Source organism: Sinohyriopsis cumingii, chromosome 1 (genome assembly GCF_028554795.1).
Source record: "Sinohyriopsis cumingii isolate HCF-2022 chromosome 1, ASM2855479v2, whole genome shotgun sequence".
Taxonomy (NCBI): Eukaryota; Metazoa; Mollusca; class Bivalvia; order Unionida; family Unionidae; genus Sinohyriopsis; species Sinohyriopsis cumingii.
This window is the reverse complement of record NC_142961.1, coordinates 5,185,112-5,210,173: the sequence shown is the minus strand read 5'-3', so window position 1 is coordinate 5,210,173 and position 25,062 is coordinate 5,185,112. Positions and strand designations below refer to the sequence as shown.

The window sequence follows — 25,062 nt, the reverse complement described above, 5'->3', positions numbered from 1 at the left end:
TGGTATTAGATCTACTAAAAGTTTATTTTTGGATTATTCTTTGATTATTTTCGAATTTGATTTTATAAAACCGTAAGTTCATATTTTTTTCATTTTTACAGAATTTATCCAGGGAAATAAATTATTGCATTTTTCAAAAGCTTGTTGTTTTCACGATTTCTTGTGTTGCTGTTTTTTCGAGCCTAAACAGGTAACATAATAATGAAAACACGAATATCAAACTCGTTACAACGCTATATGGTGGATTTACAGTGCTATATCTCTCAAGGTGGCAAATATACCAGTTTTACTAGATCAAGACGAAAACAACAGGACCAAGTCTGTTTTGTATCAATGTTGAGTTAACAATTTGCATGGTACTCGATAAGTTCGTAGTCTTTGTAAATATAAAGACACAAAAATCCAACTCGTTATACCCCTATACAGTGCTACATCTACCAAGGTGACAACTGTATGAGACATACTACATGAAGTTGAAAAATAAGTATGATACGGCAGTTTGTAACAGAAACAGAGTATGTTTGTATCAGTGTTGAAAAAAGCTTGCAATAAAGTACAATATTTATAAAATATGTTAAGAAAAAAACGTTGTTGAATCATAATTCACCAATAACAGTTTGTTGGGTTAAGATTCAAACTATATCTGTTGAAAACTAACGATGAAGACAAACATTTGAAGACATTATAAATTATGAGTGATTAAACAACATTTGATATTTGATATGTATGAGGAATGATTCTTCAATCATGGAGGCAATGACATCTCTTGGATCATACCTTCATCGCATGTTAACATTTAAATTAAACACGTAGTTCTCTCTTGTGCTGATAATAAACGTTTGTTACTTGATAGTGTCAGCGCGTTACATTACGACCTTTTAGCACCAAAGCTGCGCGAGGATTAACCTTTGCTGTTAAATGAGTCACCTTTAAATGGAAGGCACTTGCCTCTACAGATCACTCACTTATATTACCTGGTTTATCCATGATTCTTCCTCCACCAGATATACTATCATGGGCAAAAACTAGTGATAAACCCACAAAACACTCAAACGTCTTGAAACAAATGAATCTTTAAAATCTGTTAAATTTTATATCTAACAGATAGTTACACTTCTTGAAAAAAATGCACTGGACTAGTATGTGTGATATAAAAATTGTGAATGATATCAAATGGAACACTTTATGACGTTTGAATTAAACGTCATTCGGAAACTTCCACCCAGTTAATAAAAGCATCAGAGAAGAATCTTACGGACATCGAATAATAGCTACGATAAATAGATCGTTTTACAGTCAAACTAAATAGCTGGTATATTAAATTAGCCACAGTGTTGAAGAGTCTGATACGGTTCAGCTAGCACTTGAAATGGAAAGAAAGTGAATTTTAAAGCCTACGTACAAGATTTACCATACCGATAGAAATGAATAATATTCTAGAAGTTACAATGTAGAACAAAGAAACATGAGTAGGATGCTAGCATAAAGCATGACTGATTAGCAAAGTCAGTGTCATCTGATAAAGTATGGGACATTACAGATGGCACTATTACATTTCATAGTGAAAGATGATGCCTGTCCCCAGGCCTGATATATTTCATACTCTGAGCATGGAATACATATTCCTGGATCTCTCTTTGGTATCCACAACTGCCATATAGACAGGCGCAAGGATTCGTCATACGGTGTGAAAGGTATACGCAGAACACAAAGAACGATCACAAATCATATACTAATATCTGCAATAAAGATTGTGTCCTCCAAACGTGTTAAATGGTTGAATTCCGATATTACTCTTTCAAGGGAAGAAATCATAAGGCTATGAGGTGGACATCTGGCAAAAAGTAAGAGCTTCAGAGCCAATAAACCAAGATCCATCAATACTGAATGTACACAACTCCAGGCAGATATTACATAGTTAGATGATCAAAACCAGTTCACGGCTTTGATGCAGCAAGCCGTGGGCTTCATTGGTCATATAAACTGATTGAAATAAGATATTCTTATGTGAGACTGACCCCAGTTTGATCCGACCCACAAAATGTGCAGCAAAGAGCTGGCCAATTGGAAATGAGAGCTCTGAACCAAATAGGTTCCTAATTGCAGAAAGGATCTAACAATCGTACCTAGATATTTAATACGAATTTAAGTTTAGAAAGAGTGGAGAATTCCTAGACACCGCACTGATGAAACCTCTCAGAAGTCATGCACTTCCACAATTTCCATTAAAATGTCTGAAACCATAATACAGCAGACGTACAAATATTAAAGAATTCCAGTAACGCTATGGGAGCCAAAAGATGCCTAACTAAAAGTGAAAAAGTTAATATTAAAAGTGTCACATTCTACAAAAACTTCTAAAAACAAATGATAAAACCAGTCAGGTGTGTACATTGTCGTGAATAAAAAAATTCATTATATACAATTAATTTTAATACTGTTCTGAAATTTTATTTATATTATTTGTTCGCTTTTGGCTTTTCTTAATGATTATACATTGTATACACTTGTACTTAGTACTTGACTTTGTCCGAAATCAAGGTCACGGTATACCCGAGCAGTAACATTTATTTTGTAAACAACATAATACATAGCTCATAGTTCTTTATGAGAGTGGATTAAATGTTTAGATCAGTATCAGTGGAGACAAACATGTTTATATGAGTCTTGGTCTAGACTTGTTGACATCTTTCATTGTTTTATGCAGGAGATTGGCCTATGTTCTGCTTTCATTAATATATCTTAGCTTCCTAATAATGTTGTTTGTTTGAAAGTTATTCAGTCTTGCCTTCATATTTAAAGCACAATCAATCTTGTTGTTTGTTTCACCTTTTAATTGGAGTTGATAAATTTATTAAAATTAATATTCACTGGGATTACCAAGTGTTCAATAAACAGAAACATTGATATGGACTTATATTGATTTTAGACATGGACATTTGGATAATATTATTGTGATGCATTAAAAATTTGTTAGCGAATCATCGTTACCCAGGCAATTGTCAAATTAGCACATTCGAGACTGCAGGCACATCAACACTCTCAATATCGACATTTTTTGGAAGAGTGCTAGAATTCAGTTGGAACTTCATACGTTTGAACTTGTAATAGAACATTTAGAACTATTTGGGATTGAATTCAGAAATAAATTATTTGTTGAATTTTACAAAACTTGTTGGTTTCGCTCTTTTCTTTTACTTTGTTTCAGACCATAGAGTCATCACAATACTACATTACAGGCTATAGCCGTTCGTGTGTCCATGTACAAAACGTGCTGATCGAAATATTTGGATGCCCCGTTAACTCAGTGTCAATAGAGCCAGTACATGGATTGACTGATTTGGATGCCCCGATAAATCAGTGTCAATGGAGCAGTACATGGGGGACTGATTTGGATTCCCCGATAACTAGGTTTAAATAGAGCCAGTACATGGATTGACTGATTTGGATGCCCCGATAACTAGGTTTAAATAGAGCCAGTACATGGATTGACTGATTTGGATGCCCCGTTAACTCAGTGTCAATAGAGCCAGTACATGGATTGACTGATTTGGATGCCCCGATAACTAGGTTTAAATAGAGCCAGTACATGGATTGACTGATTTGGATGCCCCGATAAATCAGTGTCAATGGAGCAGTACATGGGGGACTGATTTGGATTCCCCGATAAATCAGTGTCAATAGAGCCAGTACATGGAATGACTGATTTGGATGCCCCGATAACTCTGTGTCAATAGAGCCAGTACAAGGGTTGTTATTCATACAATACAAAAGTTTTGTTTTCTTTAGATCAATGTGCCACTTGTGGCTGACTTCACTTACTGACATTGTTATTTGTATTTAATTTGCATTTGTTAGAATTTTTTATGGTTGTTATATGTTATGTATAATCGTATTTTAAATTTCACCTTGTCCCAATTCGAGTCAATTTTCTACCAGGAAGGAATTGTTTATTTTGGTAAACAATTAAAACATAGCTCATATTTTTATGATAGCATGTTAAATATTAGGATCATTATCAATAGAGGCTAAAATTGTGTCGTGCATGGGTCTTGGACATTAATATTCTCCATGCAATAACCTGTTGTAGCTGATGTTCACCACATTCCCTATTATAATGTTAGTAAAAAAAACTTTATTTTATCTTCCAAACAACCCGAAATGTTCTAGAATGGAAACTTCCGTTAAATGGACATGATATTTTTAGAAAATGCTAATTGTGACCAAGGTCAGGTAAAGGAATTTATAATCTTGTTAACTTAAGACATTACTTATTCTTGCTTTAATATCTTTAGGCAGAAACAGTCTTATTGTTGTGTTCAGTATTTCAGTCGGGTGGAATTAAAATTATACACTGGAAATAAAAAATGTTCTTAATTAGCATTTCTGGCCAAAAACAATAGTTTGGAATTGTACTGAATTTAGACAAGGACATCTTGGACTATAGTATTATGATTAATTGGAAGACTACTAGCACGTCATCACACTTCAGATTAATGGTATATTAGTACAACCAACACTACAGGCGCTTTAACGCCTCGAGTGCTGGATCTTACTTCGAACACCTGTGGAATTTAATTAGAATTTGATTCATTATGACTGGTGTCACGTTATAAGTAAGGAACAATATCCAGATTGCAACATGTATATGCTAGACCCTGAGGCTAATTATTTGCTTCATAAAAGTTGCGAGTGTCAGCCCTGCGAACAATGTGTGTCAAAGCGATGTGTACACAGCTGGTCGGCCGGCTTATGTTACAATATTGTAAGCCGAAATCAAAAGGACTGGTGGGAAGCCAGTTGTATATAACACAGCCATAGGAACTTGTTACTGGCGAATGCGTGACCAAAGAAAGTAATGGCTTATCTGATGATAGATTGTTGTTTAGTGTGAGACTAGATAGCTAGAGGAATATACTAATGTCCTTGTGTGTGTTCGGACAGGAAGCTTTTAGGGACCGGAGGAGCTGTAGGAGACAGAGAAGGGAAATACCCTGGTACAGTTGGCCCCGAGTCCCTGGGAGACAAGAAAAGGAGAGAACGTAAGTGGGGGAAGTGGAAGGGTGAAGGACGTGGTTGTTGGACTGAAGAGGTACTGGGTACCAGTCAAGAAATACTACAGATGAATAGAAACACAGGACAGGAGTAAACTCTATCAAACTAAGTCAAATGATGAAATAGGCCATCACTTGGTCGATTGAAAGACGAGTGATAAGCTTTTGAATATTGAATTTCATTTGAGAAAGGACTATCTGTTATTGAATGGCATTAAATTTGTTGTTTATTTGAATTCCACCTTTTGTGTATTCAGTAATTTAAATGTCGGCATCGCAGACTGGGGGCTCGGAGCTTTGCATCTCTATCACTACTTCAATTTCTAAAAAAAACGAGCCAGGGTGGGCCTTCTGTAATAATTAAAGATAATACTGGGAGCACCCTACCCCAACCTAAGGTACTCTACGAGACCTTTACAACTGGCGATAGAACTTATTGGACTATCTGGGATCTATTTCGTATTACTTAGAGTTATTTAAACATTTCACTTTGTATTCTAAGGAAATAGAGTATTCACAGAATTGTACAAAGAGTGTTGGTTTTCGCTCTATTCTTTTATTTAGTTTAAGAACATAGAGCATAGAGGTGTAATAACATATATGTAATTATAAATCCTGTATAAATAGTACCTCGTCGACTTAGAAAAGCACATGCCAAGCCAGAACAAAGAACACAGTAGGGCAAAAGAAAGATGATCTAGTTGTGTAGACCACGTTGTATCGTCATGCTGGCTTACGTAAATGTAAGACATTTATTCGAGATATCGATTTTTGTGCTACATTTTTATAATGCTGTGCAATAATAGTCATTTACTGTCATTTTTCTTCTCTTCAGTTCTTTATAGAGTTTATAAAAATAAATTCGTTTGGAGAAGGACCAGGAATACTGTCAGGCAAGAGCAATTATTTTAAAGGAACACCAGTGCATTCTGAAAAGTATATAACTCCACAAAACTCAGGAAATTGTAGTTTTTGTAAAACCACAATTTTCTGACCCAAATCGTACTGTCAAACATTGATTTTTACATTGCTAATCGAAATCAAACTTTCATATTCGAAACATGTCAACGTCGTGTTTGAGTTCTAGAAATAACACAGCTGAAGCTTGTATACATGTTCGAGCAACTGCTATAGAAACTGGTGATCCCATTAAATATTGCGAGTAAGGAAGACAAACTTCCCAAAGAAAAACAAATGATTTTTCGTGGAAAAACTGTTTGAATAGATAGGATTTGTTCCAGTGAGGACACTGAGAAAGAAGAAATAGCAGGACGTACAACACATACGATGGAGCTAGACGCTACCAACCTATCGAAAATAAACTGACGTATGTTTACACGACAGTAGGGAAAGGCGTCTCACAATCAGTTAACAACAAACGCTTGTTTATTAACAGTGTAGTTGATAGCATGATTTCAAATCGATCCTTGCATACAATTTAAATCACAATTGTAAACTAACACAAGTTACTGATGGAGGTATGGTTATGTCCTTCGATAATACATAAAGCTATCACTGATGGAAATTAATGTGAAAAACGAAAGCAATCACATATACACAGCCTTGAGACTTTAAACTGGGTGCATGACTGCGGTGCATGATATATGCATTACATAACCTGTTTCTAATGTCATTAAAATTGTTTAATTCAGAGTACTGTTATAGTTAAACTACAATTTATATACTTTGCTCGACATTTCTTCGTTTAGATGTACGGAATATGTATTGAACAAAGAATCATACATCACGAACATGTTTTTAGCTTCTGTTTACACGAACATGTTTTTAGCTTCTGTTTACACGAACATGTTTTTAGCTTCTGTTTACACGAACATGTTTTTAGCTTCTGTTTACACGAACATGTTTTTAGTTTCTGTTTACACGAACATATTTTTAGCTTCTGTTTACACGAACATGTTTTTAGCTTCTGTTTACACGAACATGTTTTTAGCTTCTGTTTACACGAACATGTTTTTAGCTTCTGTTTACACGAACATGTTTTTAGCTTCTGTTTACAAAATACACTTAAATTTGCGTTATTGGAAAGAGAAAAATTAAGGTTTATATGAATATTTTCCGTTCAAAAAGGAAATGTATATCCAGTATCATAATAAAGATATTAATATTTGTATCCTTTTAAATATTCATATGTTGGGAAGAAAAAAATTATTCTTGTTGTCAACATAATAAGGCTTGTAACTCATAGTAACACGATTTACTTAGCTATTAAAAAAAGTGTATTTTGTAAACAGAAGCTAAAAACATCTGCTGAGCCGAAATAAATTATTCTTGTTGCCAACATAAGAAGACTTTTAACGCGTAGTAACACGATGTACTCAGCTATAAAAAAATACAGACAGCTCAGCTTCACACAGAAACTACAAGCTGTCAGGGCTTTATTTTTTAAAATAAACTATAGGTTATAATAATAATAATAATAATAATAATAATAATAATAATAATAATAATAATGATAATAATAATAAAATTCAACTGCATTGTCCATATGTTTTTTTATTGGCAGGTTTCATTTTCCCATTAAATATTTGTATATACCTCAAAACCATTCATTTTAAGGACAATACCATTGATATATATATATGAAAACTTGGAAGACAATTGCACGATCAATTAATAGAAATGATGGAAAAAATTGGTTTGTGTTATCTTCAAGGTCAATGCATTAAAATATGTTGGCTGCATGGTTGTCTGAAGCCTAGAAAAAGACAACCATACACAAATAAAATTATCTTTCGCAGACAAAACATTTTGTTTGAAATAATTCTTTACAGTTGCTTATTAGCCTATGACTACTATAACAATGAAATATCTGGGATATAATTTGCGCTTGCATAAATTTACATCAAATAATAGAGTTTGTTATGGCTCATCAATTCCTAGGTCAAAATACAAATATTTTCCAGTATCAGCAACAAGCTGAAATAAACTAGTTGAAACATAATAAAATTTAAAATTTGAATTACGGTAAAAACAGCTATATAAAGTTTCGTAAACATAAGCGTATTTCTGTTTTATTTGATTGTCTTCTCTATGTTTTGTATTTACCTTTTAAAAGACCCATTAATGAGTCGAAAGCGCTCATGCTAGCTCGATACTAGTTTCGCACTGTTCGTGGTCAGTTCATTGCATATATATATATATATATATATATATATATATATATATATATATATATATATATATATATATGTATATATATTCTTATATTACGTGTTTAGGCTCGAATAAACAGTAACACAAAAGAGTGAAAACAACAAGCTTTGAAATATTTTACAAATAATTTATTTTTCTGGAAAAATGCTGTAAAAATGAAGAAAAAATAAGAACATACGGTTTTAATAATCAAATCCAAAATAATCCACGTATAATCCTCGAATAAAATTTAAGAAGTGCTAACATTGAAATGTTCTAATGAAATCAAGTTCGAGTCCCGACGAAGAATCCACGATGGCAGGCGATGACTTATGCTGTATTCATGTTGTGTTGTGGTCAACATTTCCTTGTAGAAACACAGGAGGTAATCCGGTGTTTGAAATCCGAATAAAAATTTTAATAAATATCTTTGTTCAATAATTTTTTATGAGGAAAAAATATTTCCAGATAAACGAATTAATGTTTTAGAATCCTAATAACCTGAAGAAAAATTAATTCGAAAACTTGCTACAACAGAAAGAAATGACTTAACATCAAGCATTTTCAAGCACAGACTGTGAGATCTCTCTCTAAGCATCATTAATAAAAGTAAGTATTGCGCAATTTTGGAAAGGTCTAATTACGCAAGAAGAGGATCACGTGATCATGTTTACTTATAACAAAATCAGATAGTCCTTGTATGTCCTTGATAAGAACCAATCATTTTACTCCGATAATAAAATTTGTTGACTTCACTAAAGATTATTTACAAGTCGAGGGTCACATATCCAACACAGCCTCGATCTCAACCTATTATTACCACACACACAAAATTAAAAATAACTTGTTCACGTGGCTGTTACTAATACTAATTTTGAATTAAGGTCGGGAACCAGGTCAGCCTTACGTGTTTACAGAAATTAACACTCAAGGTAAAACTATTTTCTTACAAAGTACGAGTCCATAGTAAATAGAACTACATTATTTTGACATATAATGAAATTAAAAAATATAAACATTTTAAAGCTTATAAACAATTAAATCAAATATACATTGAATCAAATATTGAGAAAAATATATTCTGGATTGTTTCCATCTTTCTCTGATATTATATTTGGGTCTAATAAACAAATGCCAGTTTCTTTCCTTTAGATGAATTTTTCTTTTTGTAGTAGGAGAGTTACATATTAACAAGCATGTTGGCCTTTGACCTAATTATTGCAAAATGTGACACAATCCAACTTGCCCCATATCTCCAGAACAAAGTCCAAGACGTTCTCATATGAATAAAATACAACTTATCACAATAAAGATTTTGGTAGTAAACGACAAGTGTGAATTAAGCCGTTGAAAGAATCTCAGTGAGATATGCATATCCATTCACATACAGCAGAACTTTGTTCCTCATACTGTTGTTTCAGACAAGTGTGTCTATTTGTACATATGTGACTTATACAGTCAAGATCGTTATTACAAAAAATAAAATAAATAAGCTTATCTATAGGTATAATGATAATAACTAAGCAGGCCAGAAGAGAGGGGGCGGCGTGCTAAGTTAAATGGCTTGGAAATACTGAATTCAGAAATAATCAACCAATAAATGTAATTGGTGAATTATCTAAGCATTTTAGTTTCTGAGAGGCTCAATATAATATCGAGTCTCTTCCCCACATGTGAAATTATGTTGATTCAAGCAGATCATATTTTGTAACTTTTATAACGTTCTACACACGTTATATACATCAGTATAAATGCATTTTGTGTGAGAGGATAAGTCTCTCTTTGTCCAGTTCTATGACGGCTATTTTTATTAAATGTTGTGAGATCCATGGTTCAAACTGAACTTGCTCTCTAAGATATTGTTTGACCTGAATGTTGACGTATGATGAAAGGTAGATATATTTCATCAAATGTTAGCATTGAGGTTGATGAAAATCTTGATACGGACAGGGATGCATGCATCATTGAATTTCAAAACAAATACACCAATTTAACGTTGTACTATATCTTTGTAATGTGTTTATTGACTGCCCCAAGCTTAAGCGACCTCTGACGTGCATGAAAAATGAAATACAAATGAAATCCTTGACGAAAACCTAACATATACAGGTATTGAGCAAATAGATCAATGTGTATACCAGTCAAATATATGTGTTTGTAAATAGGCATGTTGAAATATTTCGAAGAATAAATAACTATTTATTAAAATTGAAATAACTACGACAACAAAAACGAAAGAAGAATATACCACCAGTTCTCTTGTATACAAGTCACTATTGATCAAAATGAGTTTACATACGGTATGTTGATAATAATAGGTGTCTTTTAGGACAGAACTGCAATATTGTCATTTAGAAACTTTATATTCAACACCATGATACCTGTTTTTAAAGCGAACAGACGAGTGAATAGACAAGCTGTATTTCAGCATGTTCACTCTATGTTAGATATAAGAACCAGTTTGTGTACCATTTTTAAATAACTTTGTGGTGTTGTAACTCATTTTGTAAATTGCTCATAGCATTTCTAACATGCAGGAATCAAGATTTGTTTTGTTGATTTTGTGCTAAGTAGTTTGTACTGTATATGTTGGTTTGGGTTTTATTCCCTTGGCGAATTGCTTGTTTATCTCAAAACGTTTGAAAACTGTTCTCAATTTGCGCATTGATCAATATATATACGAAAATGTGATAAACAAACAAACAAAGGTTTTCCATCACAATCTTTACCAATGTTCGTTTTTGTTCACACATAAAACATCTATTTATGATTAAATCGACAAAGTGGATAAACTGTAAATTCCCACTGGCTCAGTTATACGTTAAATATATAAGGGATAATGATTTCGTATATGCATATCATTAGAATTTGAATTAGAGTGCGTAATGATGAGGCCATCTCTTTACTGAAATGTCTTTACTTCATGTTTCATTGAAGTTTTAATTTAAGATTAGGTTTCGTATTTAAAATATCATTATTGGGAAGCCATTTCAACTGTCGTGGTTAGATGAATAACCCTCACTATTTCTAGACGATGTTGTTAATATCGACCACCTTACACAATGGAACGTCATAAAATACTAGAATCTTGCCTGAAAATCTGTCTTTTAGGTTTTCAATCTATTGGATTCATCTCATCTATCCTGTAAAAAGTAAAGTTATAACGTTAGAAAGTAACATTTATTCAACGATTACGTAATGTAATACAAGGATTCAAAATAAGTTAAAGCTAATCATGGATTTCAATTAGCAAATTATTTAATTCTACTCATGATGATGAAGCTAATAATAGAGGAATTGTCATCAATTTTCTCACATACATTCTCTATTCAGCATCACACCCAATGACGAAGACCAGTACAGTTCTGTCGCAGTTAAACACAACAGAGAGACTACTCACATCCAGAAGCAGGTTGGAAAGCTTAATAATTCTCAAAAACAACTCATCTAATATAAATAAATACTTTGTCGCTATCATGTATAAGTAACCCAAAGACTAACTGCAGGGATAAAAAAGTCTGTTATTTTCACCAAGCAGCTGTCAGTAAAAAAGAACATTTCTAAAATGTTTAAAGGGCCAAGCGAGTTGCATTCACGATATTCCATCACGTCTTCGAATTCCTCAATGTACCTAAGGAATTATATGGTTATGACTACGCCTCGCCAGCGGGCACGATTATGGGCTGTTCTCTTTAATTCGGCCCTCGTTTTTCTGACAGCTTTTCTCTAGAGCTATCCCCCTGGGTCTGCCAACCAATCTCTGGACTTAAAGGTTAAATATAGGGCTTGCCTAGTGATGTTTGGCGGATCTCTCAGTGTGTACCCGATCCACCTCCTTTCCTTGTGGAGATGCTTTTGCTAACAGGTAGCTATTCGTTTGTTACTAACAAGTGGGTGGTGCAGATCTCTCAGGCCATTGCATGCTGAGGAGACGTTGGAGTCAGTTATTCACAAAGGACTGCAGTATGATGGAGTTTATCTTAGTCATCGTCCAGATCTTTGAGGTGTGGAGTAAGACATCCTTCACGATTGTTTTGAATAGTTGGAGTTTGTTGTTTTTCTAAGAGAGGATCGATTAGCTCCATACTCGGTCAGGAGTTTTTGCAGACACGGCGGGAGAACGGTGATTTATTAATTACACACCTTCAGATAATAAACACTACATGCACCACGTGTTACACCGATCAATCAAGATTCGCAAGACTCTGTGATATATTGAATAAGCAGTGCCTAAAACAAGGGTAAAATGTCACATTAAAAAGATAGTGAGAGCAGACGAACTTGTCCATATTCGCATCCTTTGTTTGTGATACCCATAATATATGCAAAGTTTAGTAGCAATCAATCGAAACAGCGACTCTAGATAATTTTACAAGACAACCTCATGACATATAGCAGCAAGTACGAAAAGTACATCAGCTCTGACAAAATGCCTAAGAGCACAAATATGTTATATAATGCAAATTTTAAGGTGACGACCATGTGCCACAATATGTCCCAGTTTTCACAGCAATCAATAAAGCTCCACGACAAAATAAATCTATAAAAATATGTCTAATTGAAGTACAGGTAAAAACGACAGCAAATGTTCACAGTATCCGAAAAACAAAGATTTGTCAACTGTGGGTCTTCAAAAGATAGCCTAGATATAAGTTGCATTTTCTCTCACACATCAAGCAGCTTAACCTAACTGATCTAAAATAATGTTCGTTCTCCAAAGATTTAGGAGCCCTACTTTGGTTTCTGAGGATGGTTGAGGGTTGTATGACTGAACGAGAGAGTGGGGAGTAGGCGAGTAGACGAGGGACTTTTGCACTCAATCCTAGACAAAATGGCATTACTTGACTGCATAAAACTGCTTCGATATTGGTATTCCAAACAAAAAATAAGACCTCCATATTCAGCATTGTTCACATACATATGTTCGACACTGATACAGTTATTTATAAGGCAGACCTCTAAAGTGGTCGAGGAATTCGCGTTTAAGTGCACGTTCTGTTAACATCAATGCTATCGTTTGGGGAAATGATACTAGTGTGTGCCGTAGACGGATGGGTACACAGAACATTCACTTTTATGAAAGTTAGCTCCGAATTTGGAAACAAAGAAAAGCCAGCTGGAACCATATAGGGTCAGTGAACAAAGAGTATATATGTCGAAGTTGAAACAACTGTTAGCAGTAATTATAAATTACAAAAGACAAATCTAATTTGATGTAAAATGGCCACATCTCAATAAGATTATACAATGTTGTCGAGACTGGTAACCTGCTTATTGATTAGAACAGATTTTGAGAGTTCTATAAACTTGAAGCGAAATATTGCTAGTACGGCAATGAGATAACAAAGAAGCACACATACCTTGGTTTGTATTATGACCACCATCTCCCGTATTAACAGGGACTTCTTGAGTTTTCAGTTTACTTTGATCTACATTCAAGTTTTCTTTGTTTGGAACCAGGTCTTGTTTGTTATCTCTCACCTCCTTAAAGTTACTCCAGAAAATGTCCTCGTGGAACTGGTTACAGTCCTGAAATAAAACAATGTCTTCGCTTTGTAATTATCGCCGCTGAAGACTCTCACTGTGTACCAAAGAATTCACCTTTATATTCCTTTATCACATTAAGATTTTGAAATCTCAAATGCCATAAGAAAATGCATTCGTTAATGTCTTTGTCTTCTTGATTTACTGTCGGACTTATCCAACATTCTGATGTCGGCACACATGCTGTGTTTGACCACCGTCTCATCATCTGGAAATATATCTTTGAGAACGAATGGTTATCATTATTATGGAAATTAAGCTTGGTGTATTCTGACATTTCAGCAGTTGTATCTTTTTACAAGAGCTTCAGGTCACTGACTGTGAATGTTCGTAGCGGGTAACAATATTCATTCTAGAATAATAGTATATAATATTGACTGATCAAAAAGGGTGCATAAAAATAACATAATAAAACAGTTAGTTTTACCCGTAATTTCATTATAAATTTTTTAGCGTCCTGTACTGGCATGTTTCCTTCTTTTTGAAGAATTTTCTCCAATGTCGACGTGACGTCTGCTGCCATTTTGGCGTCACCACAGATATAAAAATGTCCTCCCTCTCGAAAAATGCTATTGTAAATGTCTGAGCTATTTTGAAGTAAGTAATCCTGCACGTACATCTGCAAACAAACACGATATAGAGATGGTATGATACCCTGTTATTTGCTTAGAATATTTTGACAGAACGAAACAATATGCGAACGGAAAACAGTTCGAGATTGTAAAATTAGTTAATGGCCGGTCTGTGCTCTTAAGTTGCCATATATTTATACGGAGACAGAAACCATATTCTAAATTGATATTTACCGTGTCTAGGAGCGAGAACCTAAACGAAACTGTGACAATAAGTTTAGATGACACAACCTTTATGGAAAATATGTATTTTCATTGCTAGTAATTACATTATCTGAATTTAAATTTAAATAATTAAATGAGGCTGAGGTAATAACCATGTGGTACGTTGCACGTTTTAAAGTACTCCAAACACCTTCCAGTTTCTGGAGTAGAATTGAAAAGTAAGATAAAGTGAGAAGATGTTTTCATTCCAACATCATATTACACGTTGTGCTAATGAATGGATGGTAGGTTGGTTGAAATTTCCGAGACGCAAATTCTTTTTGCTTCTGCTTTGTCAAGTGCTGGATATCACTGATCGAAATACAGGTTGGATGTACTTGTTTTATATCGAAAACGGTAAGCGGTGGCAAAACATATTTATGTTTTCATTATGGTTATAGTGCTTTTAGCGGTATGAACCTGCTGATTAAATCTTGTTGATAACTCGCTTACTAATATGTTCTCACGAAATACCATTAATAAGTAACTGATTGATTACAATTGCACCTTAGATTTGTCCGGTTCCCGAGAATAAGCCGTGTAGACATTCGTCAATACACCATCCTTCATGGCCGTCTGCAGCTCCTCTCTGTATATATCGTCCACTTGGGACCCGCGGCACCCAAAATACAGGTACATCTTTCCCCAACAAGACAGAGGTTTATCTACAATGAACAAGCATCTCATCATATCATTCTCCTTCTCTTCTTCGTTTTATTATTATTATTATTATTATTATTATTATTATTATTATTCCCAAATACGAAAGCAAACAAATAAGCTAGCAATAAATACATAAAAATTAGATTTGTCTATCCTGAATGGTATATATTTGAATTGACGAATATAATTAGGTGCTGTATATTTAAAGGTACTAATGATATAATTCATTCAAAAAATTTCTACTTTTTATGGTTATTTTGGTTGGCAATTTCTTGGTCACACTTTTTGATATACCATTGCAGGTCATAAAGGGCGAATTCCGGAAATTTGTGTATCCTTGACCTAGTTATCATTTTACCCTATTTGAAGGTAAGCACAAATATCTACATAAAGAATGAACTTTGAGTGTTAGAGAAGGTATTTGCTCCACTAACTGGGCAATGAATTACAGTTTTTAAGAGTACACTATTTGTTATCTGCAAAAGAATTGATTGAATCCTAAAAAATAAAACTCTACTAAAATACTTCTTACTCAAAATCCCAGAAGGGATTAGAATACAAGTCATCAAGTTGTTTTATTTTAGGAATGGGTTGCTTATGAGGTTTCTAGGGGATATTTTCGTCTACGCATGCAGATTTTCTTCACACTTTCCTTCCCTTTTTTGTCAATATGACTGAGACAACTACTGTATCGGTATGTATTTGTTGTACCTTGCTTATGTGATACTGATAACATTTTCCTGTCGATTTTCCTCTGTTGCCAGAAACTCCGGAATGGAGCAATACCAGTACCCGGGCCAACCATGATAACCGGAAGAGTGTTGTCTCTTGGAAGGTGGAATGATGTAGCACTAAAAGATAATCCACAGCAGATTGACTGACAACATTTTGAAAATGTCAGGACAAGGGATGTACATGATGACATTTCGTCTCAGTTATTAAGGGATTTGATGTATATCAGATGAATCTGTTTATGAAACCTTTATATCGCTCTTTTTTGTGGCTAGGTGGCACAAGTTTAATATGTTATATCAATATTGAGTCTCAGTTTCAGGATACTTTTGTTATAGTCAAACGTTAGGTACATCGATCTCAAGCCTCAAAGTAAAAAGACATGCACATACACACAAGAACACAAATGAATAGATAACTTCAGTTTGCCAAATCTCCTTTTTAGAACTCGTTCGTTTTAGTATACATTACACCAGATATTTATTTTACTGAATATATAAGATGTGATGCATACAAGTTTTATTACAACGAACTAATAGTTCTTAACTGTCTAAGTCTTGAAACAGTCAATCAGAATTGATGCGTTGGTCTACAAGTAAGAAATATTGCACCATTTGTTTTAGGAGATTGTAACTCGACAAGTAATATGATTTAACAGCGAATGCAGATCCAAACTAAGATGTATCACCACCAACAACAGTTGTTGCTGCTACAACCGCTGTGACAGTTGTTACAAGATACAAATATGAAATTACATTCAGTAAATGCTTATTGGAATTATTTGTAGAGAAATGTCAGGCTTACGTTCGTACAAAACATGGCACAATCGTTCCTGACGCTATTCTATTCAACCATGATGAGCACACACCCTCGTGAAAGGACCCAGCGTCACCTAGAATCAACCATAGAAACAACGGAGTCAGATATATATATATATATATATATATATATATATATATATATATATATATATATATATATATAAAACTGGAGATAAATAATATTTATTAAAAAAAATACGAATACTACTTAGATCACAATTATTTGTTACTAAGTATTTGACCTCAGAAATTCTTCTTCAAGAACCTTAAGCAAGAGAAGTGGTTGGTCGTACTAGAGAAATAGGCGATTAATACTTGCAGATAAATGTATTTATAAGGTTCAAACAGAACCAGTTTTCTTGAGAAGGGAAGACAAATCACTCACATGGTTGCATGACCACATTATAACATGTTTGATGCCAAGTAGATTCAGAATTTATCTTGACCTAGTACACTGAATCTGATAAATGCTTCTTTGTTTGCTTTGTTTTGTTTAGTTTGTGTTTGCTGTTTGTTTTTTTTTTTTTTCGTTTTTCATGATAACGGGTTTTGGTCTGATAATTAGGTTTTAAACATTGAAGTGAGTATAACTGTGACCATTTATGAAGTCCCACAATCTGCCGTGGCCCCTCTATATCCCACATACTGTAAAGGATATCATTAGGTAAGCTATATTCGAGTCTGTGTTTCAGTGCAATTTTTATCTGAGGATGGTAAAAACCAATTGCAATGTAGCTTCAAAAACGTGGGTCATATATGTAGATGTGTGTAAAATATACTTCTTTAAAAAAACCATCCTCTTTGTAACATACATCATATCAATGTGGCATCGTGTTTTATGTAGTCATTGTTGTTATTACTCACATGAAGGAGATAATACCGATATAGTAATGAGTAATTGCAACTCTTTGCCTTAAATTCTGGTCTTTAAGACGGCCACCGTAGCGTATATATAACATTGCAATCAAATGTCTATGGAAATGAATATAAAGAATCTTAAAACAAAACATAAATAATAACTAAGTGATAATGGACCATTACCAAATAATCGACCATTACCAAATATTTCACACCTTAAATGCTTTTTTAAAACCGTTTATAACAGAATGAGTGGATCACATGAGAACAGTCACTTGAACAGTATATGCAGAGAGATTCTTTTGTTAGCATACAGTCACAAACCGGTGTTCCTGTGAAGCAATGACAAATCCATTCTTTGCTTACAGGGTAACACATTCTGGCATACTCAATACAAAACTGATTAAGAGTTTCAACTGTCCTAGTAAAGTATACTCGATACAATAGAATTTAAGAATTTCACTTGTCCAAGTATACTGTATCTGATAAATGTTTCTAGAAAGTATGTTGTCCCTTCTATATCTCGGATATTTTTATGTATACTTTTAAGTTAGCTACATTATTGTCTATCGTTAGAACCTAATTTATTTCACTTAATATTAGTTCCGAGGATAATAAGAATCATTTACAACGTATTTTCAAATATAACATAGATTATATATATAGTTTTGTGTAAAACATGCCACATTAAAAAACAACCATATTTGTAACAAACATCAGAACATTGCAGAGGCCTTTATGGCGCGGTCATGGTGCACAATATAGGATTATAGTACCGAGGCACTGTAATTCCATACCTTGAGTTATGTGCTTGACGACCGCCACCGTAGCGTGTATTTCTCCTGGATAGACAGCTGGGGAGGAGCTGATGCTGTAGTACCGATGTTGCAGTAGAGGAAACTGCGTCAGAATTAGGGCTGCCGGGATCTTTAGGGATGGAAATTCCTCCAACACTTCCAGAAGATTGGGATATTTGTCATGCCTCCAGTCCTCATACGCTTGCAGATCCTAAATTACACGATTTTGAAGGTATGTTTATGTTTTTGTTAACATCGTGAAATTAACGTTTATGCGTAAATAAGCTGTGCAACTATTATTTAAAATTTATGATTGTTCTACGGTTGTTGATGTTTCAAACATCTAGTGATGACATACAGGTAGAATTAGGCTCCGTAGCTAAATATTTCGAAACAGTTATCTACTAAAGTTTCATGAATATCAAGAACACTGATGCAAGGGGAATACAACCATACTCAAAAGAAATCATGAGTCTAATAACGGCAAGAACATAACGAACGATAAAGGAAAAACAATGCTAAGAATTTTGTTTATCTTTCACGAACTGGAAACTAAAAGATTGCTAATAAAAGTTTTCATTGAACATACATCTGTAATGGTCATCGACCATTTTTATTGCTATACATTTGTCTATAATGGTTCTGTTCTAATATTTGTCCGATTATGTATACACCATATTTTGTCTAAACATTGTTCCAGCGTAGTAATAATGATGCTTTGACAAGGAGTAACAGTTTGCACGAAACTGTCATGAAAACATGGGCAACACCACCTATACTCTCATACACGTACGCCCACACACATTCCAAGTCTTCAGAGTCAAAGGTAGTGAATTGAAGCAATACTTTATAAGGAAATAAAGCTTCGATATTTTGAATTAGCACTACAAATGACAGAAACCTACGTTTGCGAGATTTCCCAGTGCTTCCTTGTCGCTGGCTTGTGATGCTTGCGTTGCTAAAATCTTCAACAAACTTTGGGTAGGTGGTGTAGTAATGTCCAAATATCTACACAAAGCTGTCCGCAACTTGCAGATTGGAAACCTCGGGAATCTCTCCCACTCTTTAATATTGCCTAAAATATTAAACGTGAAGAAACATGGGAAAACTATGTAGGATATAGAATTAAAGCCACACTGTCGATACTCACTTTGCTTGGCCATATTCACATGAAATTACTCAGAAACTGGAATTTGTTCCTTGATGAGCTCTAACGTTATGCCTTTTACTATTGCGTTTTCCTCAATATAAGTATTGACTTCTCATCCAATGATACGTATGTAAATATGTTCGGATTAGTTTTACAAACGGCCTTAGCTTTTGTAATGACTGATGATAGACGAGCATGTGGTTTTAAGCGAATCTGTTTTAACTTGCTAAATGGAACCTCGCAATAGAACTTTTCAAGAAATCCTGTATCAGTTAATAATTTGTGATAAGCGCAATTCCAAACTGTTCTCTCTATTCCCCCCTCCCCCCCCCACACACACACACAGAGGAGAAATATTTCATAAGCATCAAAGCAAATTCACTGTACCTAGTGGAGGTCTACGTTGAGACTGCATCTCAATTGTGATATCCTGGTCGACATAGGGAGCATTATGTAAGCGGGCAAGGATTCCGTCCACAAGGGCAGGTGGGTTCTCTGCAAATATTGCTAAATGGTCCCCTGGTGAATACACGAGCTTTGACGATCCCTGTGTGTCTAATCTCACCAACAAAGTCTGACGACTGCAAGCGAAACAAGAGTAATACATATATCGTTTATTTCAACAGCGAAAGTTTACGAAGTCGGAATACATTCATGACCTCTCATTCAAGTTATGTCTCTTTCTTATTAAACTCCAAAGTAGTAAAGTCTAACACATAGTCGACTTACATCGAGTGTAATATAAATTAGTTACAAGACCTAAGAAAATTCACATTATGTATGCCTTATCCCATGTATTAATGCTTGAGCACATTCATACCTGTCCGGCATTTTGCTTCGGTGAGGTAGTTGTAAAGATTATAATTGCAATGTCAGCAGCTGGTAAAGGAAAGTAACATTTCCATTGGTCAGAATGTTACCACGTGATCAAAATGCATTGCGTTTATTTTTGTATGAACCTTAAGAAGATCTACTTTTCTAAGAATACCCACTTCTATAAATTGAGTCACGTCTACAGCATAAAGGAAAAGAACATTCTTACAATTTTTTTAATTAAAAATTGAATAAATTTGGTTTTTATTGCTTGAAGGACTGATATTATGATGACATTATTATGATCAGGCAGGACAATCCCAAGTGCTAAATAGCTAAGTAACAAAACAAAAACGTATTACTACGCTCAATTAAGATTCCTTTATTTTAATGATGCAAACAAAATAACATAACGAATAATTGAAATTTCAATTATAAGTATTTAACGTTGTTTTTTTCTGAGTTTATCGTGGTATAAACTGTCAGCTGCCGACTCACACAACTTACATAATGCCCAACGCTAAACTCTTAAGTAAACTACATCCACGATCGTACAGAATTATCAGAAAATAATAATTGTGATATTAAAGGAAAATTATAAACAACATTGTAATTGCATATACAAGATCATTTTTTCATTGTAACTTGAGGATAATCAATACTAAGATCTTTACAAATGCTGCATTCTGACAAAGAGAAATTAACTTATCAAACTTTTACCCAAGACAAAGGAAAACAAACTTGCCACTCATGAATATATACGTAATACATCTGCTAAATAATACCTGGACTTCGATGATTGCAACTGTTTACTCTCGATAAGTCGACATGGAATAACAGTCTTGCCGTGTAGCTTCGAGAGACCTATGTAGAAACAAATAATATGCATGTACACATAACAATTTTGAATGTCTACACGTATGAATCTCATAGGGTGGGTGTGGTCACATTACATACTATATGATGCAACTGGTCATGCCATTTTTGATTTTCTTTGACATTCTAGCGTTTATCGCAAGCCAGATAAAATTGTTAGCACGGTAAACTCGAATATCATGGCGCGATATTATCTCCTGCCGTTCGTTCTGATAGATTACAGCGGTCATGTAGTAAGAATGACAAAGTGATGTTGTTGTGAAGTTTATTTTACTGTTATTTAGATACATCACTTTACACTATGAAATTAATATTAAGCTGTACATGTCCATTCAAGATTAATTGATTTTGACTTGTTACGTTTGAATACAATTTTAACCCGTCTGCGATACATTTCAAGAAAACAAGGACTCTAATATTTGTTTTGAACCAACACATTTTCAAAAGATTTTCTTTAAAAACTGCATGTCTTTCCTTTAAACATTTTACCTTCACAAATATCAGGTGACATTTTCTCTGAGGGTGTAAGCCTGAACTTCTCTGGAGACCAGGTAAGATCAGTTTGAGAGAAAGATCTCACAGCATCACTGACTGTATTCTCGTCTCCAACGCCAAATGTTTCGCATCCAACCTTGGTAAATAAATTTTAACTAATTTAGAGCTGTAAAATCATATATAAATTAAACATTTAAAGGCATTTCTAGAAACAAAGGAGCTGACGAGAAACACCGCGTATACAGAATGTTTGGCTTTACATTGAGACCATTGTAATACTAAAGTGGTGTGTTCATGCGAAAACCATTTTCGTAATAGCATTTACTCAATATAAAACACAGAACATATATCTAGGCTGATATTTTCACACACAATAAGGCATATTCATGCTGAGTGATTCACGACGCGGAATGTTGTTGATCCTTTTCATGGCACGCTAACGAAACAAATGGCGTTAGTTTCCAGTGCAAGGGAATCTCTATCTTCATCAAAAGCTAGTTTCCAAATATCACGCTCTCTATCGTATAGATAACAAGATAATCGCAATGCGTATAAAACCTGCCAAAATGTCTTTATAAATAGCAAAGATTTAGAGTACAGTTGATATATGGTACCAAAAAAGGAAGAATCCTGAAGTATTTAGGAAGCTGCAGACCTTTAGTAAGAACCCACTGCAGATTTGGAAGAAAATAATGCCTTATACTACAAGTAACAAGAATATCATTGCTACTTTAGAAATGAACCAAGACATGACGCAATTGAAATTGCATCAATCGTGCGTTTTGCTGTTTACCTTTTACGAAACCAGTTTCAATTAAAAATATTTTTCTTCTTTAACGATCATGTTTAATAAATGTTTGACATCCCTGATAACAATGAACCAACAGGAATTTGTTTTAATCACGTGTCTCTTCTGCATAGCGGGTACATCATCCAAAAGTGACAATAACCATTTTATCAAGAAAAATAGTTCGTTACAGTCACCATTCACTTTTACAAATGACAAAAGTGAATGCATGCGTGAAGTTTGATGACTATACATGCAAGGATGTCTACGAAAGAGCTTTGATAAAAAATAGATTAAGTGGAGCATGTAAAGCACGTATCATTTCTATCAAAATGTACCGTCTGCCTTAGTCCAGTGCTTGACAATGAGAACACATCCATCGAATTATATGACTGCCTGATCAAATGTGCCTGTGAATATTATTACTTAACTTTAGCTAATAATTAGCAGTAGCCCCCATGAACAATATAACATTTAGCGATATTTCGATACAATTGGTCATCGGTAACTTTGATACAATAGTGGGATACAATGCAGTCCCATATGTCTGCGCTCCAAGGTGTTCTGTTATACGTCGTCAGAGTAATTATAATCGACGAATAACTCTAACAATCAGATGTTTAAAAACTCTCGTTTGAACTTAATTTGCTCTTAATATTAGCTGACTAAAATTTAAAATTAGATTTCCACAAATCAGCTTTCTAAATGGACGCCCTGTTCAGGAAAATATATCGTGCCCCATGTATTTGCGCACACACACTATAAAATCCATCTCTGCTTGACAAGGTTCTTGGGAGCAGATAAGATGAACTGTTTGAAGCAATGCGGTGTTTTGATCTCGACATCACACGTTTTGATCTCGACATCACACGTTTTGATCTCGACATCACACGTTTTGATCTCGACATCACACATTTTGCTATAATTATTCTGCTTTGAACGATTCGGACAACCGCTCCTATCCCCTTTACTCAAGACGAGAAAGCGATAACAGGACATGATGTAATCAATAAAAAGATTTGTTGTCGGGTACATTTTTCTCTATACATATGTGGCAGGTACAGAATGTATCCATGTGAGAAAGCTTGCCAGTAGCTTCTCGTGGGTTGGTGGTTTTTTACGGTGTTTTCCCGGGTTCTTCCTCCACCATTAATACTGGCTTCCATTTATAGCCTATCGTGTGCTGAAAAATGGCGTTCAACCCTACAACGACAACAACAGATTGTATCCTATTATACGCAACATTTTTCTTCAATTAAGACAGTCCACTGTTATCCGTCATACCGATCTTAATACATTAAAAAAGATTATCAAAGTCAACTTTTCTTGTGCAAAAATGGTTCAAGCCTTCCAGTAAAAACATTTCATTTGCTTGAAGACCCAAATACCCGTATCTGATAACACAGACTTAATAAAGAGTAAGCTCTGGTCTCGTCCTCTAGCAAGAAAAGCAGAGACGAAAATGGGCTATATTGTATAGTGTCATAAATTACGAATCGCCGGGGGACACTTGATTCTGACACTTCCTAAAAATGAAAAACGCTTGGGATCTACATAAAGTACTGAAATGGACTCAAGGGATCAAAACGAAGACAAGTGGAAGCGCAATGGAGAATGCTTGAACAACTTTATGAATGTTTTGTCCACAACCAGCCACGACTGGTTGGAGTTTGTCAGGATGCTATATGGCGATAATTATAGGGAGCAGGAGCAGGGAACGAACTAATTTGAAAAGTAAATAACTAAGTTACTAAGTAAGAACATACTATGATGTTACCTTAAAAATATCCCGTGCCCAGATTTTGAAGGATTCCTTCTGTCCGCATAGTTCGTCCCCTTCGCCCATCTTTAGTATTCTCTCTGCACCTAGATCATGCAGATCGGTGTCTACGTTGTGACCAAAGGCACAGAAATTAGGGTAAGCTCTCGAGCCCAGCCCGAACACGGAATATCTGGAATGTAAGACTCGTCATATTACAGCCTTTTAATCCAATGATGTTATTTATCTGTTTATAGATTCATTAACGGTCATTAAAAATGTTTGTGATTATCCAATGACCAGTTTTGTATTATCCCCCAATGAATATGTGCTGTTTTTCATGAATTGATCAAAGGAGCCTGCCATTATCATTTAGATGAACACTGCGCCATTAAAAGTGTTAAGATCTTTCATAATTTTCTTTCATTTATTGCTGATGCGTAGTAAGCAATAGCTTGAATTGTATATATATATATATATATATATATATATATATATATATATATATATATATATATATATATATATATATAGACGTTTGTGTGTTTGTGTATCATGTGGTGACCCTGATTAAGAACGCCAAGGGTTGCACCAAACTCATGGGAGTCGATGAATGTTTTAACTATAATAAAATATGATTATAGCAATTAGCTCATTTTCCGGTAGGATGCTCTCCCATTTAACTGATGTAACCAGTTTCATGTACATGCGTTTCTCAATCGAG

General features: G+C 34.5%; 1 protein-coding gene across 2 annotated transcripts in view; it reads right to left on the bottom strand.

The window, feature by feature from the left end:
- Positions 1-8,334: 8,334 nt before the first annotated feature.
- Positions 8,335-25,062, bottom strand: part of LOC149806345 (nitric oxide synthase 1-like) — a 52,224-nt gene continuing 35,496 nt past the window's right edge. For both annotated transcript variants that reach the window (XM_089951829.1, XM_089951838.1), the window contains exons 17-28: positions 24,357-24,531; positions 21,787-21,928; positions 21,207-21,285; positions 19,996-20,189; positions 19,364-19,533; positions 18,459-18,669; positions 16,787-16,874; positions 15,962-16,101; positions 15,095-15,252; positions 14,179-14,370; positions 13,568-13,736; positions 8,335-11,350 (exon numbers count right to left, since the gene is read on the bottom strand). In XM_089951829.1, the coding sequence (XP_089807955.1) occupies positions 11,346-11,350; positions 13,568-13,736; positions 14,179-14,370; positions 15,095-15,252; positions 15,962-16,101; positions 16,787-16,874; positions 18,459-18,669; positions 19,364-19,533; positions 19,996-20,189; positions 21,207-21,285; positions 21,787-21,928; positions 24,357-24,531 (1,723 nt within the window). In that variant the 3' untranslated portion in view covers positions 8,335-11,345. The remainder of the gene's footprint in view (positions 11,351-13,567; positions 13,737-14,178; positions 14,371-15,094; positions 15,253-15,961; positions 16,102-16,786; positions 16,875-18,458; positions 18,670-19,363; positions 19,534-19,995; positions 20,190-21,206; positions 21,286-21,786; positions 21,929-24,356; positions 24,532-25,062) is intronic.